Consider the following 18602-nt stretch of genomic DNA (forward strand, 5'->3'; position numbering starts at 1 on the left):
CCATCTGCCCTCCCAACCCCCCTTACTTTTTCCAACTGGACTCTTTAGAAATCTTGAAGGGGGCTGGGTGGTGGCACACCTGGTTGAACGCACATGTTAGAATGCGCAAGGACCTAGGTTCAAGCCTCCAGTCCCTACCTGCAAAGGGAAAGCTTTGAGAGTGTTGAAGCAGGGTTGCAGGTGTCTCTCTGTCTCTCTCCCTCTCCCTTCCCTCAGGATTTCTGGCTGTGTCTCTCCAATAAATAAATAAATAAAGATAATTTAAAAAACCTTGAAGACAAAAGGATAGCAACCTCTCCAAAAGTATGTTTAATAATTATTTTAAATGTTAGACTTTTTAGACTTATTACATAGAATAAGAGGAAGAGGGAGACGCCGGCGGCCCGCTCTAAATAAAATAAGAGGGAGAGGGAGACGCCGGCGGCCCGCTCTAAAACGTGGGGAGCGGTAACTTCGATGTTACTCCCAAGGTCCCAGAATGTACGCTTAACTTATTCTAACACTCCAAGGCTGTCTTTTTCCCTTTTTCTTAAAAAAACAAAATTTAGGGGACCTGGCGGTGGCACTTCTGGTTAAGTGCACACATCATACTGCGCAAGGACCCAGGTTCAGGCCCCTGCCCCCCACCTGCTGGGGAAGCTTCATGAGTGGGGAAGCAGGGCTGCGGGGCTCTCTTCTCTTTCTCCCCCTTTCCATTTCTTTCTTTCTTTTTTTAAAAAGAATTTATTTTTTTATTAATGAGAAAGACAGGAGAAGCGAGAGGAAGGCACACTGGCACATGTGCTGCTAGGGATTGAACTCAGGACCTTATGCTTGAGAGTCCAATGTTTTGTCCACTGTGCTACCTCCTGGGCCTTTCCCTTTCTATCTCCTCCCTTCTCTCAATTTCTTTTTTCTTTTTTTCCCTCCGTGGTTGTTGCTGGAGCTCAGTGCCTGCAGTACGAATCCACTGCTCCTAGTGGCCATTTTTTCCCCTTTTTGTTGTCGTTATTATTGCTGTTGTTGTCATTGATGTCGTTGTTGTTGGATAGGACAGAGAGAAATGGAGAGAGGAGGGGAAGACAGAGAGGGAGAGAAAGACAGACACCTGCAGACCTGCTTCACCGCCTGTGAAGCGGGGGATTGAATCTGGGATTTTGGAGCCTCAGGTATGAGAGTCTCTTTGCAGAACCATGATGCTGTCTGCCCCTGCCCCTCTCCTCTCAATTTCTATCTTCATCCCAATAATAAATATTTAATTCGAAAACATTTTTACGGGAGTCGGGCGGTAGTGCAGCAGGTTAAACGCATGTGGCACAAAGTGGAAGGACAAGCTTAAGGATCCCGGTTCGAGCCCCCGGCTCCCCACCTGCAGGGGAGTCGCTTCCCAGGCAGTGAAGCAGGTCTGCAGGTGTCTGTCTGTCTCTCCCCCTCTCTGTCTTCCCCTCCTCTCTCCATGTCTCTCTGTCCTATCCAACAATGATGACAACAATAAAACAAAAAGGGCAACTAAAGGGAATAGATAAATATTTAAAAAGAAAACATTTACTTTGGATAAACAGAGAGAAGTGGAGGGGGCCAGAGGCTGAGGGAGACCCCTGCTTCCCTCCTCCCTGTGAGGCTCCCCCCGCGCAGATGGGGCAGGGCTTGCACCCCGGGCTCTTACACCGCCACCGGTGCCACCCTGAGGCCGGCTGTCTTTCTCGGCCCAGCAGAGGACCTGTACCTTTAGCTTCTGCCGCAGCTGCGTCACTTCTGCCTGGAGCGTCTTGGTGGCCGCCTGGGCAGTGAGCGTCTTCCGGCTCTCCGCGGCCAGCTGCCGGTGGAAGGTCCTGCTGCTCAGCCTTAGCTGCCTCTCCAGGCTCTGGACACGGGACACGGGCACCTCTGCCATAACCGGAGTACTGGCACCAGAGGCTCCTTGTCAAGACTTTATGGAGGGGGAGGAGAGGGGGAGAGGGAGGAGAGGGGGAGAGGGAGGGGAGGAAAGAGAGGGGAAGGGGGAGAGAGAGAGGGAGGGGGAGGAGAGAAGGAAGTGGGAGAGGGAGGGGAGGTAAGGGAGGGAGGGATGGGGAAGGGAGGGAGAGGGAGGTGAGAGAGGGAGGGGAGGAGAGAAGGAGAGGAGAGGGAGGGAGGGGGAGGGAGGAGAGGGAGGAGGGTGGAGTGAGCTAGAGCTTCATCCTGGCATTCACAGGCTGGGGACTCAACTCAGGATCTCAGTGCTTGAGGGCCCAGTGCATCACGCATCGTGCTTCCATCCAGGCTGGCACTGGGCTTTCATGGCACTGCGGAGGCAGCACAGTGGTTCTGCAAAGGCTGAACCTGCCCGAGGCTCCAGAGTCCCAGGTTCAGTCCCCAGCACCATCGTCAGCCTGAGCTGAGCAGAGCTCTCATTAAAATAAAATGTATTAGGATCCCGGTTCCAGCCCCCAGCTCCCCACCTGCAGGGGAGTCGCTTCCCAGGCGGTGAAGCAGGTCTGCAGGTGTCTGTCTTTCTCTCCCCTTCTCTGTCTTCCCCTCCTCTCTCCATTTCTCTCTGTCCTGTCCAACAACGACAATATCAATAACAACGACAATAGTAACTATAACACTAAAACAACAAGGGCAACAAAAGGGAATAAATATTTTTAAAGGCTTTAAAAAAAGATATTAAAAAAATAAAATGTATCACACAGACACACAGACACACACTCACACACACACACACTCACACATACACACTCACACACACACACACACATACACTCACACACACTCATACACACAATCACACACACACACTCTCTCACACACACTCACACACACAATCACACACCCACACACACCCACACACACTCATACACACACACACTCACATATACACTCACACACACACCCACCCACCCACCCACACTCACACACACACTCACACATACACTCACACACACACACACTCACACACATACTCACACACACACTCACACATACACACACACACACTCACACACACAATCACACCCACACACTCACACACACACACTCACACACACACTCACTCACACACACACAAACACACACGCACACTCACACACTCACACATACACTCACACACACACTCACACACACACACACACACACACTCACACACACACACACACACACACACTCACACACACTCACACACTCACACATACACTCACACACACACTCACACACACACACACTCACACACACACTCACTCACTCACTCACTCACTCACTCACACACACTTTCAGGACCACAGAACTGCATTTCTGAGCAATGCAAAACCTCGAGTGCAGTCTTAGGCGGCTTATTTGAAGACAACACCTCAAGGGCAAAAAGGGCCCCTAAGTCCCAGGCCTTGAATGTAGAGAAAGTGGAGCCTAGATTTGATCTGCTGTGTTTATGCGCTTCAGAATTTGACTTATTTTCACTGTGCCTGGAAATCCATAAGTAAAACCAGTGGGTACCCTGCGAGCCCTGCACTGAGCAGTCCACTTAGTGAACCCTGCGCGTCCTTTCTGGAATGTCTCTCTCTCTAAAGGGTTTGCTCAGGAAAGGGCTGGGGGCCGCCAGTGCAGCCAGCACGCCCTGGGCGAAGGCTGTTGGCCGCTGTCAGGTGGACAGAGCCAGCTAGTCAGCCCAGAGCGGCACAGTCACACCCCAACAGGTACTGACACAGTCCTTGTTTGCGTGTTTGTTTTTCTTACCAGAGCCCTGCTCAGCTCTGGCTTCCAGTTATGCTGGGGCTTGTGCTTAGGGCTCCAGAGCCTCAGGTATGAAAATCAGTTCCACAGCTACTGTGCTACCTTCCCTGGCCTGTAGGTTTTTGTTTTTTTTTTAATATATATTTTAAAAATATTGATTTATTCCCTTTTGTTGCCCTTGTTGTTATTGTTGTTGTTGGATAGGACAGAGAGAAATGGAGAGAGGAGGGGAAGACTGGCGGGAGAGAAAGTCAGACACCTGCAGACCTGCTTCACCGCCTGTGAAAGCGACTCCCCTGCAGGTGGGGAGCCGGGGGCTTGAACTGGGATCCTTACGCCGGCCCTTGCGCTTGGCGCCACATGTGCTTAACCTTCTGCACTGCCGCCCGACTCCCTAAATATTTTTACTTATTATTGGGTAGAGACAAATTGAGAATGGGGAGTTGGGCAGTAGCACAGCGGGTTAAGCGCACGTGGCGCAAAGCACAAGGATCCCGGTTCGAGCCCCCGGCTCCCCACCTGCAGGGGAGTCGCTTCCCAGGCGGTGAAACAGGTCTGCAGGGGTCTGTCTTTCTGTCTTTTTTCTCTTTTTTTTTCCCTCTGTTTCTCTCTCTTTTTTTCTTCCTCCATTTCTCTCAGTCCTATCCAACAAGGATGAAATTGGTAACAACAATAATAACTACAACAATAAAACAACAAGGGCAACAAAAGGGAATAAATAAAATAAATATTTTTAAAAAAAGAAATTGAGAATGGAGGGGGCATAGGGAGAGAGAGAGAGACAGAGAGATACCTGCAGCCCAGCTCCATTACTCGTGAAGCTTTCTGCCTGCAGATGGGACTGGGGGGCTTGAACCCAGGTCCCTGTGCACTGTAATGTGAGTTTTTTTTTTTTTTTTTTTTTAATATTTATGTTTGGTCCAGGAGGTGGCGCAGTGGCTAAGGAACTAGACTTTCAAGCATGAGGTCCTGAGTTCAATCCCCGGCAGCACATGTACCAGAGTGATGGCTGGCTCTTTCTCTCCTCCTATCTTTCTCATTAATAAAATCTTTTAAAAAATATTTATTCCCTTTTGTTGCCCTTGTCTCTTTTTATTGCTGTAGTGACTCCTGTTGTCGTCGTTGTTGGACAGGACAGAGAGAAATGGAGAGAGGAGGGGAAGACAGAGAGGGGGAGAGACAGACAGACACCTGCAGACCTGCTTCACCGCCTGTGAAAGCGACTCCCCTGCAGGTGGGGAGCCGGGGGCTTGAACTGGGATCCTTACGCCGGCCCTTGCGCTTGGCGCCACATGTGCTTAACCTTCTGCACTGCCGCCCGACTCCCTAAATATTTTTACTTATTATTGGGTAGAGACAAATTGAGAATGGGGAGTTGGGCAGTAGCACAGCGGGTTAAGCGCACGTGGCGCAAAGCACAAGGATCCCGGTTCGAGCCCCCGGCTCCCCACCTGCAGGGGAGTCGCTTCCCAGGCGGTGAAACAGGTCTGCAGGGGTCTGTCTTTCTGTCTTTTTTCTCTTTTTTTTTCCCTCTGTTTCTCTCTCTTTTTTTCTTCCTCCCATTTCTCTCAGTCCTATCCAACAAGGATGAAATTGGTAACAACAATAATAACTACAACAATAAAACAACAAGGGCAACAAAAGGGAATAAATAAAATAAATATTTAAAAAAAAAGAAATTGAGAATGGAGGGGGCATAGGGAGAGAGAGAGAGACAGAGAGATACCTGCAGCCCAGCTCCATTACTCGTGAAGCTTTCTGCCTGCAGATGGGACTGGGGGGCTTGAACCCAGGTCCCTGTGCACTGTAATGTGAGTGTTTTTTTTTTTTTTTTTTTTTAATATTTATGTTTGGTCCAGGAGGTGGCGCAGTGGCTAAGGAACTAGACTTTCAAGCATGAGGTCCTGAGTTCAATCCCCGGCAGCACATGTACCAGAGTGATGGCTGGCTCTTTCTCTCCTCCTATCTTTCTCATTAATAAAATCTTTTTAAAAATATTTATTCCCTTTTGTTGCCCTTGTCTCTTTTTATTGCTGTAGTGACTCCTGTTGTCGTCGTTGTTGGGCAGGACAGAGAGAAATGGAGAGAGGAGGGGAAGACAGAGAGGGGGAGAGACAGACACACACCTGCAGACCTGCTTCACCGCCTGGGAAGCGACTCCCCTGCAGGTGGGGAGCCGGGGGCTCGAACCCGGATCCTTATGCCGGTCCTCGCCCTTTGTGCCACGTGCGCTTAGCCCGCTGCGCCCGCCCGACTCCCTGCAATGTGAGCTGTCAACCAGACGTGGCAACACCTGGCCCCCGGCCTGTGGTCTAGCCGCCGTCCGTCCTCCACCTGCCAGACCTCAACTACTTGCTGGGAGAATTGCTCGATCCAGCCTCTATTTTCCCCCTCTCCCTTCTGTATTTTTATTTTGGACAGAGCAGAGAGAGAGAGACTGAGAGCGGAGGGCAGAGGGAGAGACTGAGACACCTACAGCGCCGCTTCACTGCCTGTGAAGCCTCCCCCCTGCAGGTGTAGAGCCGGTGGCTCGAACCCGGGGCCCTGTCACGTGTGTGTTCTACCAGGTGTAGCATCCCCTGGCCCGAGACCCGTTTCTTAGACGTGGAAAGCGTGGATTCCCCGGCCGGAACACGACCCCGGGGGCGCGCACCTGCACCTTGCCGTCGTTGGCCTGCATCTGGACGGTGAGCTCGGCCAGGCGCCGCGCCAGCTCGTCGCGCCCCGCCAGCCCCGCGTCCTGCGCCAGCCTCTGCAGCGCCTGCAGGCGGTCGCGGGCGCGCAGCAGCTCGGCGTCCGAGTCCCGCAGGCGGCGGGCGGCCCCGCGCTCCTGGCCCCGCGCGCGGCGCAGCAGCTGCCGCAGGCCCCGCACCTCGCTCTGCTGCCGCGCGGCCAGCTGCGGGAGCGCGGGCTGCGCCTGCTCGTGGCCGCCCAGGGCGCGCAGGTGGCGGCGCCGCAGCCGCTGCAGCAGCTGGTTCTCGCGCGCCGAGGCCTCCCAGGCCCTGCGCAGCCCCGCCAGCTCGCTCTGCAGCTCCCGCAGCCGCACCAGCCGCGCCGACAGCAGGCGCTGGCTCGCCCCGCAACCAGAGCCCGGGCCGGGCGCGGGGGGCTGCTGCCTCGGGGCCGGGCCTGTGGGGGGACACGACCGTCACCCTGGGGAACATGACCGTCACTATGGGGTCTGGGGAGGGGACATGACCGTCACTATGGGGTCTGGGGAGGGGACATAACCGTCACCATGGGGTCAGGGGGGGACATGACCGTCACTATGGGGTCTGGGGAGGGGACATGACCGTCACTATGGGGTCTGGGGGGGACATGACCGTCACTATGGGGTCTGGGGAGGGGACATGACTGTCACTATGGGGTCTGGGGAGGGGACATGACCATCACTATGGGGTCTGGGGGGGACATGACCGTCACTATGGGGTCTGGGAGGGGACATGACCGTCACTATGGGGTCTGGGGAGGGGACATGACCGTCACTATGGGGTCTGGGGGGGACATGACCGTCACTATGGGGTCAGGGGGGGGACATGACCGTCACTATGGGGTCTGGGAGGGGACATGACCGTCACTATGGGGTCTGGGGAGGGGACATGACCGTCACTATGGGGTCTGGGGAGGGGACATGACCGTCACTATGGGGTCTGGGGGGACATGACTCACTATGGGGTCTGGGGGGGACATGACTCACTATGGGGTCTGGGGGACATGACCGTCACTATGGGGTCTGGGGAGGGGACATGACCGTCACTATGGGGTCTGGGGGGGACATGACCGTCACTATGGGGTCTGGGGAGGGGACATGACCGTCACTATGGGGTCTGGGGAGGGGACATGACCGTCACTATGGGGTCTGGGGGGGACATGACCGTCACTATGGGGTCTGGGGGGGACATGACCGTCACTATGGGGTCTGGGGGGGACATGACCGTCACTATGGGGTCTGGGGGGGACATGACCGTCACTATGGGGTCTGGGGGGGACATGACCATCACTATGGGGTCTGGGGAGGGGACATGACCGTCACTATGGGGTCTGGGGAGGGGACATGACCGTCACTATGGGGTCTGGGGAGGGGACATGACCGTCACTATGGGGTCTGGGGGGACATGACCGTCACTATGGGGTCTGGGAGTACATGACCGTCACTATGGGGTCTGGGGAGGGGACATGACTGTCACTATGGGGTCTGGGGGGACATGACTCACTATGGGGTCTGGGGGGACATGACTGTCACTATGGGGTCTGGGGAGAGACATGACTGTCAACCTAGGGCAGGGGGGGGCACGACCGTCACCCTGGGGTGTGGGGTACATGACAGTCACCGTCACCTCGGGGAGGGGGGTCAGCCCTCTGTCACCCTGGGGTCTTGGGGGAGGGAGAGTCACCATCACCCTGGGGTGGGCAGCCCTCCATCACCTGTTGGTCTGGGGGAAAAGTCACTGTCACCCTGGGGCAGAGTGGGCAGTCACCATCACCCTGGGGTTTGAGCCCTGCCTGGCCCCTTATTTTAATGAGAGAGAGAGAGAGAGAGAGAGAGGGAGAGAGGGAAAGAGATCTGTTCACTTCTGGCATATGGTGGTGCTGGGAATTGCACCCAGGGCCCCAGGCATGCAAATCTGGTGTGTTACCACCAGAATGTCTCCCTGCTTCACACAGAAAAGCTCACTTTTTGGGGCCAGGTGGTAGCGCAGCGGGCTAAGCGCACATGGCACAAAGCACAAGGACCAGCTCAAGAATCCCAGTTCCATCCTTGGCTCCCACCTGCAAGGAGGTCGCTTCACAGGCGGTGAAGCAGGTCTGCAGGTGTCTGTCTTTCTCTTCCCCTCTCTCAATTTCTCTCTGTCCTGTCCAGTAAACAACAAAGTAAGGAAAATGGCCTCCAGGAGCAGTGGATTCGTAGTGCAGGCACTGAGCCCCAGCAGTAACCCTGGAGGCAAAAAAAAAAAAAAAAAGACAAGAAAAGCTCACCCCCCTCCCTTTTTTTTGATTGTTGCTGGGGCTTCTCTGCTCTGGGGTGACTTCTTCAGACAGACAGACACAGAGACAGACACCACAGCACCAAAACTCCTTCCACACAGTGGAACTGGGCTCAGAGCAGGTGCACCACTCAGGTGGGCTGTTAGTGGGTTCTCAGACCTCTTTTTGTTTTCTTTCTATTTTACTTGACAGGACAGAGAGAAATGGAGAGAGGGGAGGACAGAGAGAAGGACAGACACCTGCAGACCTGCTTCACCGCTCGTGAAGCGACTCCCCTGCAGGTGGGGACCAGGGGCTCGAACTTGGGTCCTCGCCCTCCTAAAGGCTCATTTAAAAAATATTCATTCATGTGGTCTGGGAAGTGGTGCAGTGGATACAGCACTGGATTCTCACCCATGAGGTCCCAGGTTCAATCCCCGGCAGCACAAGTACCAGAATGATGTCTGGTTCTTCCTCTGTCTCTGCCTGTCTTTCTCATGAATAAATAAATTCTAAAAAAAATATTCATTCATAGGGAGTCGGGTGGTAGCACGGCAGGTTAAGCGCAGGTGGCGCAGAGTACAAGGGCCAGCTCAAGGATCCCGGTTCGAGCCCCCAGCTCCCCACCTGCAGGGGAGTCACTTCACAGGTGGTGAAGCAGGTCTGCAGGTGTCTTTCTCTCCCCCTGTCTTCCCCTCCTCTCTCTATTTCTCTCTGTCCTATCCAACAACGATGACATAATAACAACAACAATAAAACAACAAGGGCAGCAAAAGGGAATAAATAAATAAATATTTTTAAAAAACTCAAAAAAATTCATTCATTTGTTTTCTGCCAGCAGGGTCATCAGTGGGCTCAGTGCCTGAGCAATAGCTCCACTGCTCCTGGTGGCCATTCTTTCTTTCTTTCTTTCTTTCTTTCTTTCTTTTTTTTCCTTCTGATAGATGGTGAGAGACAGAGGGAGAAAGACACAGACAGTAGAGACACCGAAGACCTGCTCCCCCACCCACAAAACTTCCCGCTTCCCCCCTTGCGTGGGGACCAGGGGCTGGAAGCTGGGTTCTCATGCGTGGCGACGTGCGTTCTACCACGTGTTCAGCTCGTGTTTTGTGTTGTTTTTTTCTTTCTTTCTTTTCTTTTCTTTTCTTTTCTTTTTTTTTTTTAATGGGAACGATCAGTGACACACTTGATTCAGTGCACACAGTACCATGCACAAGGACCTGGGTTCAAGACCCTGGTCCCCACCTGCAGGGGTAAATTTCAGAAGCAGTGAAGCAGGTCTGCAGGTATCTCTCTTTATTTCTTCTTCTCTCTCTCCCTTTCCCCTCTTGCTTTCTTTCTGTCCTGTCAAATTAAAAAAGAGAGAGAGAGAGAAAGGCCATAGGAATTGATGGATTCCTCATGAGTTACTGAACCTCATCGATAACCTTGGTGAGAATTAAAAAATATCTATGGGGCCCAGCAGCGACACCTGGTCAAGCACACACACTAATGTTCAAGGACCTCGGTTCGAGTCCCAGTCCCCACTGGCAGGGGCTAGCTTCATGAGTGGTGAAGCAGAGCTGTAGATGTCTCTGTCTCTCATCTATCTTTCCCTCCCCTCTCAATGTCTCTCTGTCTTTTTAATTTTTTTTTTTTTTTGCCTCCAGGGTTATTGCTGGGCCTCAGTGCCTGCACCATGGAGACCATCCACTGCTCCTGGAGACCATTCCCTCCCCCCATTTTGTTGCCCTTGCTGCGGTTGATGTTGTTCGTTGTTGGATAGGACAGAGAGAAATGGAGAGAGGAGGGGAAGACAGAGAGGGGGAGAGAAAGACAGACACCTGCAGACCTGCTTCACCGCCTGTGAAGCGACTCCCCTGCAGGTGGGGAGCCGGGAGCTCGAACTGGGATCCTTATGCCGGTCCTTGCGCTTTGTGCCACGTGCACCTAACGAGCTGCGCTACCACCCAACCCCCAAAATTTTAAAAATTATATTTATTTATTGGATAGAGACAGCCAGAAATTGAGAGGCAAGAGGATGATAGGGAGAGAGGCAGAGACACACCTGCAGCCCTGCCTCACCACTCATGAAGCTTACCACCTGGAGGTGGGGACTGGGGGCTTGAACCTGGGTCCTTGAGCATTGTAATATGTGTGCTCAACCAGGTGGGCCACCACCACCACCCAGCCCTAACTTCTCTGTGCCTCTATCCAATAATAATAATAATAATAATAATAACGACAATCTCATGTTAAAAAAAGGGTCACTTCAGTGGTCTGGGAGACAGTGCGGTGGCTAGAGCACTGGAGCTAAAGACATGAAGCCTTGTACTTGATCCCAGCCTGGTGTCTGCCAGAGAGATGCTCTGGGTCTCCCCTCTCTCTCTAATAACTAACTAAATCTTAAAGTGAAACTAACTCAAATCCTTCTGGGCATGCTGTGGTCACAGATGTCTAGTCTCTTCTCTCCCCAGGACAGGTGCCAACCACCCCTACCACCCTGTTCCCTTCCTCCACCGCAGGACCCTGGGCCTGGCCCCTCCCAGCACCCCTGCCTTCCCCCTGCAGGCCCCCTGGACCTGCCGCGCTGGGCCGCTGGAGAGCTCGCACCCCTGGCCTGGCCGGGAGCTGCCCCTGTGTCTGTCTCCTCTGCTCTGGGGGTGAGGGGGCCCCTGGCCCCTGACCTTTGGGGTGGGCCACCCTGGGGAGGTGACACTTCTTTTTCTTCTTCTTTTCCTGCTCCTGCTCCGGCTCCGGCTCCTGCTCCGGCTCTGGCTCCTGCTCCTGGGGGTCCCCTGGCCCTGCAGCGTCTGAGCACTCAGACACGAAGTCCTCAGAGTAGTCGAAGTGGGAGTGGGGCGTCGGGCTGGATCCCTGGGAGCGGCTGTAGTCCACGCTGCAGTCTGAGGAGGCGTGGCTGGCCGCCTTGCCCTCGTCTGGGCCCGACTGGCTGCTGGCCGGCCCGCTGCCCTCCGGCGCTGCCCCGGGGAGAGGCTCGCCCAGGCTCAGCCCGGCGGTCTCAGCCGCAGACATGCCTGGGCTCCTGGGGGAGAAAAGATATTTTACTTGAAAAAATGATTTATTTTGGATAGAGGCAGAGAAATTGGAGGGGAGATAGAAAGGGAGAGAGACACCTACAGCCCTGCTTCATGACTTGTGAAGTGTCCCCCTTGCAGGTGGGGACTGGGGGCCTGAACCTGGGTCCTTGCGCACCGTGACGCGTGCACTTAGCCAGGTGTGCCGCCGGCGGCCTTCCTCAGATATATTTACTAATGAGAGAGGGAGAGAGAGAGAGGGAGCGAGGGAGAGAGAGGGTGCGCCAGAACAGCACTCCGGCATAGGCGACGCTGGGGGCCCAGCTCAGGGCCTCGTGCTTCAGAGTCCGGCGCTGTGCCCACTGCTCCGCCTCTCGGGCCGCTTTACTTTAGAAATTTCACCTATCCGGATGGCCTCCCTGGTGCTGGGCAACTTTAATTTGGTTTTAGCAAGGACATGGGACAGGGGCAAGGTCTTAGGTGAGAAGGGTGAGGACAGAAAGGGCCTCGGCTGTGCGGCTGGAAGGGATGAAGAGGGGAGGGCCGGGGGGGGGGAGGGAGGGGACGGAGGGGAGGGCCAGGGGTCACTGCAGGAGACTCTCCTGCCTGATGCTCAGAGCTCAGGGTGCAGCCCCCAGCACCAGAAGCCAGGGCTCGTAGTAGGGCCTTGCCTGCACTAGCACCATGGTGCTCTGGGACTCTCTGATCATTACTAAATCAATAGTTCTTAAAAATAAATAAAAGGAGGGAGGCAGGCAGTAGCGCAGCGGGTTAAGCGCACGTGGCGTGAAGCACAAGGACCGGCATAAGGATCCCGGTTCGAGCCCCGGCTCCCCACCTGCAGGGGAGTCGCTTCCCAGGCGGTGAAGCAGGTCTGCAGGTGTCTGTCTTTCTCTCCCCCTCTCTGTCTTCCCCTCCTCTCTCCACTTCTCTCTGTCCTGTCCAACAACGACGACATCAAGAACAACAACAACAATAACTACAACAATAAAAAAACAAGGGCAACAAAAGGGAAAATAAGTAAATATTAAAAAAGTAAGGCTTCCCATGACGTCGACATCTGACCGTCACGTGGCCGGACTGCTACTTAGGACGCGGGGTCCCCCTGCACCGCAGTCCCTGCTGCCCCTCGCCGACCCACCCGGCCCGCCAGAGGAGACCCAGGCCCTGGCTGACCAGGTGAAGACCCAGCTGGAGGCGAAAGAAGGAAGTTTGACGTGTGGAAGGCCGTGGAGCTCTAGAGCCAGGTGGTGGCCGGGACCGACTGCTTCCTCCAGGTGCGAGTGGGCGGCCAGGAGTTCTGGCACCTGCTGCGGGTTCCAGAGCCTCCCGCACCACAACAGGCCCGGCCTCGCGCGGCTACCAGACGGGCCGGGCCAGACGCGAGGAGCTGACAGACTTCTAGACCCGCGGCCTTCGCCCCTCTGCACCCACCTCCCAGCACCCGCTGTCCTCCCACCACCCGAGTGGCTCCCAAAGGTGGTTCTGATACTTTCGAAATACAGATTTTTTAAAAATCTTATTTATTTTCCCTTTTGTTGCCCTTGTCTTTTTAATGTTGTTGTAGTTGTTGTTGTTATTGATGTCATCATTAGATAGGACAGAGAGAGATGGAGAGAGGAGGGGAAGACAGAGATGGGGAGAGAAAGATATAGACACCTGCAGACCTGCTTCACCGCCTGTGAAGCGACTCCCCTGCAGGTGGGGAGCTCGGGGCTCGAACCGGGATCCTTCTGCCAGTCCTTGCGCTTTGCGCCACCTGCGCTTAACCCGCTGCGCTACCACTGACTCCCAAAATATAGATTTTTTTATGTCTTTACAAAAATAATAATAGTAGTAGGGGCCAGGTGGTTTCACACCCGACCAAGTGCACACGTTATGGTGCTCAAGGACCTGGGTTCAAGCCCTCGGTCTCCACCTGCAGGCGGAAAGCTTCACACGTGGTGAAGCAGGTCTGTCTCTCTCCCTGCCTATCTAGCTTGCCTCCAAGTTTCTCCTGCTCTATCAAATAAAATAAGGTGAAAAAAATTATATAAAAGTCCTAACGGGCCCAGGAGGTAGAGCAGCAAATAAGGTGTTGGATTGTCAAGCACGAGGTCCTGAGCTCAGTGCCTGGCGAGGCTCCAAAGTCCCAGGTTCGATCCCCCGTACCACCATAAATTAAAGCTGAGCAGGGCCCTGGTAAATAAAAAATAAACAAATAAGGGGCTAGGTGGTGGTGCACCTGGTTAAATGCACACATTACAGTGAGCAAGGACCCATGTTCAAGTCCCTGATCTCCACCCACAGGAGGAAAGCTTCACAAGCGGTGAAGCAGGGCTACTGGTATCTCTGTCTCTATCCAATAGTAAAAATAAATAAATACAAGTGTCTAAAAATTTTTTTAAAAAAAAGACTTGTTGGGGGGGTGGGTAGTGCAGCGGATTAAGAACAGGTGGCACAAAGCTCAAAGACCGACGTAAGGATCCCGGTTCGAGCCCCTGGCTCCCCACCTGCAAGTGAGTCGCTTCACAGGCGGTGAAGCAGGTCTGCAGGTGTCTGTCTTCCTCTCCCTCTCTCTCTCTGTCTTCCCCTCCTCTCTCCATTTCTCTCTGTTCTATCCAACAGCAGTAACAACCACAAAAATAGGGTAAAATGGTTGCCAGTAGAAGTGGATTCGTGGGAGCACCAGTGATAACTTGGGAGGCAAAAAAAAAGGGGGGGAGTCGTGTGGTATGTAGCAGGTTAAGCGCAAGTGGCACAAAGAACAAGGACCAGCATAAGGATCCTGGTCTGAGCCCTCAGTTAGTTCCCCACCCGCAGGGGAGTCGCTGCACAGGTGGTGAAGCAGGTCTGCAGGTGTCTCTCTTTCTCTCCCCCTCTCTGTCTTCCCTCCTCTCTCCATTTCTCTCTGTCCTATCCAATAGTGATGACATCAATAACAACAACAATAACTACAACAGTAAAAAAAAAAAGGCTAACAAAAGGGAATAAATAAAATAAATATTTAAAATAAATAAATACCAGACTTGTTGGGCAGGGGAGATAGCATAATGGTTATACAAAGAGTCTCTCATGCCTGAGGCTCTGCCACCGTACACCAGAGCTGAGCAGGGCTCTGGGGGAAGAAGAAAAAAGGCTTCTTAAAGATGGGGAGGGGACACAGCATCACTGGCACAGCTGGTTGAATGCACATGTCGCCAAGCGCAAGGACCCAGGTTCAACCTCCCCCTCCCCACTGCAGGGGAAGCTTTTCAAGTGAAGCAGGGCTGCGGGTGTCTTTGTCTCTCTCCCTCTATCTCTGCCCACCCTCTGGGTGTCTGGCTGTCTCCATCCAATTAAACGAACGAACAAACAAACAAAAACCACTTTCATTTAATCAGTGAAGCTCAGCCTGCATGATAAATTCACCTGGTGTCCTTTTTATTCTTTTTAAAAAAATATTTGTATTTATTTACTACTGGATAAAGACAGAGAACTTAAGACCTGGGTCTAAGCAATTGCTCCCCACCTGCAGGGGGGACGCTTCACGAACTGTGAAACAGGTCTGCAGGGGTCTCTTGTTCTTTCTCCTTCTCTGTCTCCTCCTCCCCTCTCAGTTTCTCTCCTGTCAAATACAATGAGAATAAAAAGGCCACCAGGTGGTGACGCACCTGGTTAAGCGCACACGTCACAGTGCCCGAGACTGCTGGGGCAATCAGGGCTGCAGGTGCCTCTCTGTCTCTCTTCTCCACCTCCCTCTCCCCTCTTAATTTCTGTCCCTAGCTAATAATAAAGAAAGGAACTATTTCTGGGGCCACGGTGCTGTCTCCCCAGTGCTGTTCAATCAGTTCTTTAAAACTCGGGTTACCTCCACACTGCCGAGTTCTCAGATCAACTTTCTTTCTTTCTGTCATTGCTGGGCTGCACTGAGCTGGGTGGGCAGATTTTTTTTCAGCTAGAAAGAGGCAGAGGGAGAAAGACAGAGTCAGAGGGAGAGAAGGGGACATGCCACAGTGGTGAAGCCCCCCTGGCATGGTGAGGGCCGGGCTCAGGCCTGGGTCCTTGGGGGGTTAACCGGCCTCTCCCAGCTGAGCTGTCTTGCTGGCCTAGGTTTTCAGAATTCCTTTGTGTTCTGGACGGAAGTGCTCGTGTGTGCTTGCAAAGACTTTCTCCCAGCGTCTGGTCTGTGCCTTCTTCCTCTAAACCTACAGACATGGCAGTCTTGGTGAGATCGTAACGCCCATTCTTTTTCTTCAATGTTTATTTATTTATTTACTCCCTTTTGTTGCCCTTGTTGTTTTATTGTTGTTGTTATTGATGTCATTGTTGTTGGATAGGACAGAGAGAAATGGAGAGAGGAGGGGAAGACAGAGAGGGGGAGAGAAAGACAGACACCTGCAGACCTGCTTCACCGCCTATGAAGCGACTCCCCTACAGGTGGGGAGCCCGGGGCTCGAACTGGGATCCCTACGCCGGTCCTTGCGCTTTGTGCCATGTGCGCTTAACCCTCTGTGCTACTGCCCGACTCCCGCTCATTTTTTCCTTTTAACAAAATAAAAATAACACCTGTACTGAGAAATGCCATGCATGTTCAAACTACTGTATTTACTGTCGACTGTAAAACATTAATCTCCCAATAAATAAATTAAAAAAATAAAAGAAAAGAGAGAGAGAGAGAGTCAGAACATAACTCTGGCACATGCAATGTCAGAAACCGAACTTGGAACACAGGACTTTGGTGGTGGATGTGGTGTGGCACTATGCTCTGTGATCCTACAATCTTGTAAGCCACTACAATCACACAAAATAATAATAATAATAGTAATAAAGTAAAATAAATGACAGTGGTCTAGCTGTAAAGTCTACAGTACTCAAGGGCAACAAAAGAAAATAAACAATTATTTAAAAAAAAGGATTGGCTTTGATGTTACTTAAAAAAAGTCTATAATACTTAAGCAACATTTCAACCATTCACTTCACAAAAGAGAGGGAGTCAGGCGGTAGCACAGCGGGTTAAGCACGCGTGGCGCAAAGCGCAAGGACCGGCGTAAGGATCCCGGTTCGAGCCCCCGGCTCCCCACCTGCAGGGGCGTCGCTTCACAGGCGGTGAAGCAGGTCTGCAGGTGTCTGTCTTTCTCTCCCCCTCTCTGTCTTCCCTCCTCTCTCCATTTTTTCCTGTCCTATCCAACAACGACGACATCAAGAACAACAACAATAATAACCACCACAACAAAACAACAAGGGCAACAAATGGGAAGATAAATTATATATATATATTTATTTATTAACGAGAAGGAGAGAGAGAGTGATCACTGTGGCACACGCAGTGCTGGAGATGAAACTCAGGGCCGGTGTTGAGTCCCCTGCGCTACCTGCTGGGCCCCACAGCATCTCTTGAAAGGACAAGCGATTCTTTCCACGGCGTCTGTCTGCACCTTTACAATCAGAGAGGCCCCAACAGCTCTAGCAGTTCTGGGCTCGACTCTGCCCCACTGGTCTTTCATGCCAGCAGCACACAGCTGTGGTCACTGCAGCCTTGGACAGAGTGCTGGACTCTCAACCTCGACTTCCTGAGTTCCATTCCTGGCACTGAATGCACTGTTTTTGTAATTATTATGTGATTTTTCCCCTCTTGTGTTGCCCTTGTTTATTTATCATTGTTGTTGTTGTTACTGATGTCGTTGTTGCTGGATAGGACAGAGAGAAATGGAGAGAGGAGGGGAAGACAGAGACGGGGAGAGAAAGACAGACACCTGCAGACCTGCTTCACCACCTGTGAAGCGACTCCCCTGCAGGTGGGGAGCCGGGGGCTCGAACCGGGATCCTTCCGCCGGTCCCTGCGCTTTGCGCCATGTGCGCTGAGCCCGCTGTGCCGCCGCCGCCGCCCGGCCCCCTTTCTATTTTCCCCACCTGGGTTATTGTTGGCACTACAAATCCTCAGCTCCTGAGACATTTCTTCCTCCGTCTCTCCCTCCCTCCCTCCCTTTCTTCTATTAGATAGGACAGAGAGAAATTGAGAGAGGATGGGGAGATAGAGACAGAGAGAGAAAGACAGACACCTGCAGGCCTGCTTCACCGCTCCCTGTAGTTGGGGACTGGGGGCTCTAACCCGGGACCTTGCACTTGGCGCTTGGCAACATGTGCACATAAGCAGGTGTGCCACCGCCTGGCCCCCACTGTCCCCCCACGTCATAAGTATTTACATATTTTCCTTGCAAGAGAGAGAGTGTGCGTGTGTGAGAGAGAGAGACAGAGGGCAGGAGAGAGGGGAGGAGAAAGAGAGGGAGTCACCGAGCTCTGCTTAGCTCTGGCCTAAGGTGTGCCCCGGACCGCACCTCAGACCGCGAGACCTCAGGTCTGCGAGTCGGATTCACTACTGCACCGCATCTCTCCAGCCCCACTGTTTCCTGTTTTCTTTTCACTGCTTCTTCTTCTAGCGTTTGCCCTTCTTCCGTAGCCAGTCAACAGCGTCAGGCTGAGCCTGATGTAAAGTTTCGAGACCTCCTTTGAATCTGGAGAGGTGGCAGTCGTTGACTATGTGGGTCAGAGTCTGTCTGGAGCCGCAGGGGCAGTTCGGGTCGTCTCTGGCTCCCCAGCGATGGAACATAGCGGCGCACCGGCCATGGCCTGTTCGATGGCGATCGAGGAGGGCCCGATCATAACGTGCCAGGTCAAAGCCGGGTTGACGCTCGCAGGGGTCTGTGATGAGGTGTTTGTTCTTGACCTCGGCTGACTGCCAACTCTGTTTCCAAGAGTCTGGAACAGAGAAGTTCAGTGTAGGCGTAGGGGACCAGATTGGGTGACGAGACGTCAAGCGTTGGACAGGGTGGGCGAAGATCTCTGCGTAGATTGGCAGGTCCGGTCGAGCGTAGACGTGGGAAATGAACTTAGAAGATGCATTGGATCGACCTTCTCGTGGTGCATCCCGTGAGGACCCGTTCATTGGGGAAACTGACGATCCTTCCTAGCTGA

General features: G+C 53.1%; 1 protein-coding gene across 4 annotated transcripts in view; it reads right to left on the reverse strand.

The window, feature by feature from the left end:
- LCA5L (lebercilin LCA5 like) overlaps nucleotides 1–18602 on the reverse strand; it is a 37188-nt gene that overhangs the window by 7568 nt on the left and 11018 nt on the right. For 2 of the 4 annotated variants that reach the window (XR_009551718.1, XM_060198726.1), the window contains exons 3-5: nucleotides 11319–11677; nucleotides 6341–6816; nucleotides 1706–1843 (exon numbers count right to left, since the gene is read on the reverse strand). Coding sequence is in view for 3 of the 4 variants with exons in the window: in XM_060198726.1 (XP_060054709.1) it covers nucleotides 1706–1843; nucleotides 6341–6816; nucleotides 11319–11667 (963 nt within the window). In the remaining variant the exon portion in view is untranslated. Of the gene's footprint in view, nucleotides 1–1705; nucleotides 1910–6340; nucleotides 6817–11318; nucleotides 11678–15498; nucleotides 15924–18602 lie in introns of those variants that run through there. The other 2 variants (XM_060198727.1, XM_060198728.1) reach the window with 2 other exon arrangements.

The sequence above is a fragment of the Erinaceus europaeus genome, chromosome 9 (assembly GCF_950295315.1).
Source record: "Erinaceus europaeus chromosome 9, mEriEur2.1, whole genome shotgun sequence".
NCBI lineage: Eukaryota > Metazoa > Chordata > Mammalia > Eulipotyphla > Erinaceidae > Erinaceus > Erinaceus europaeus.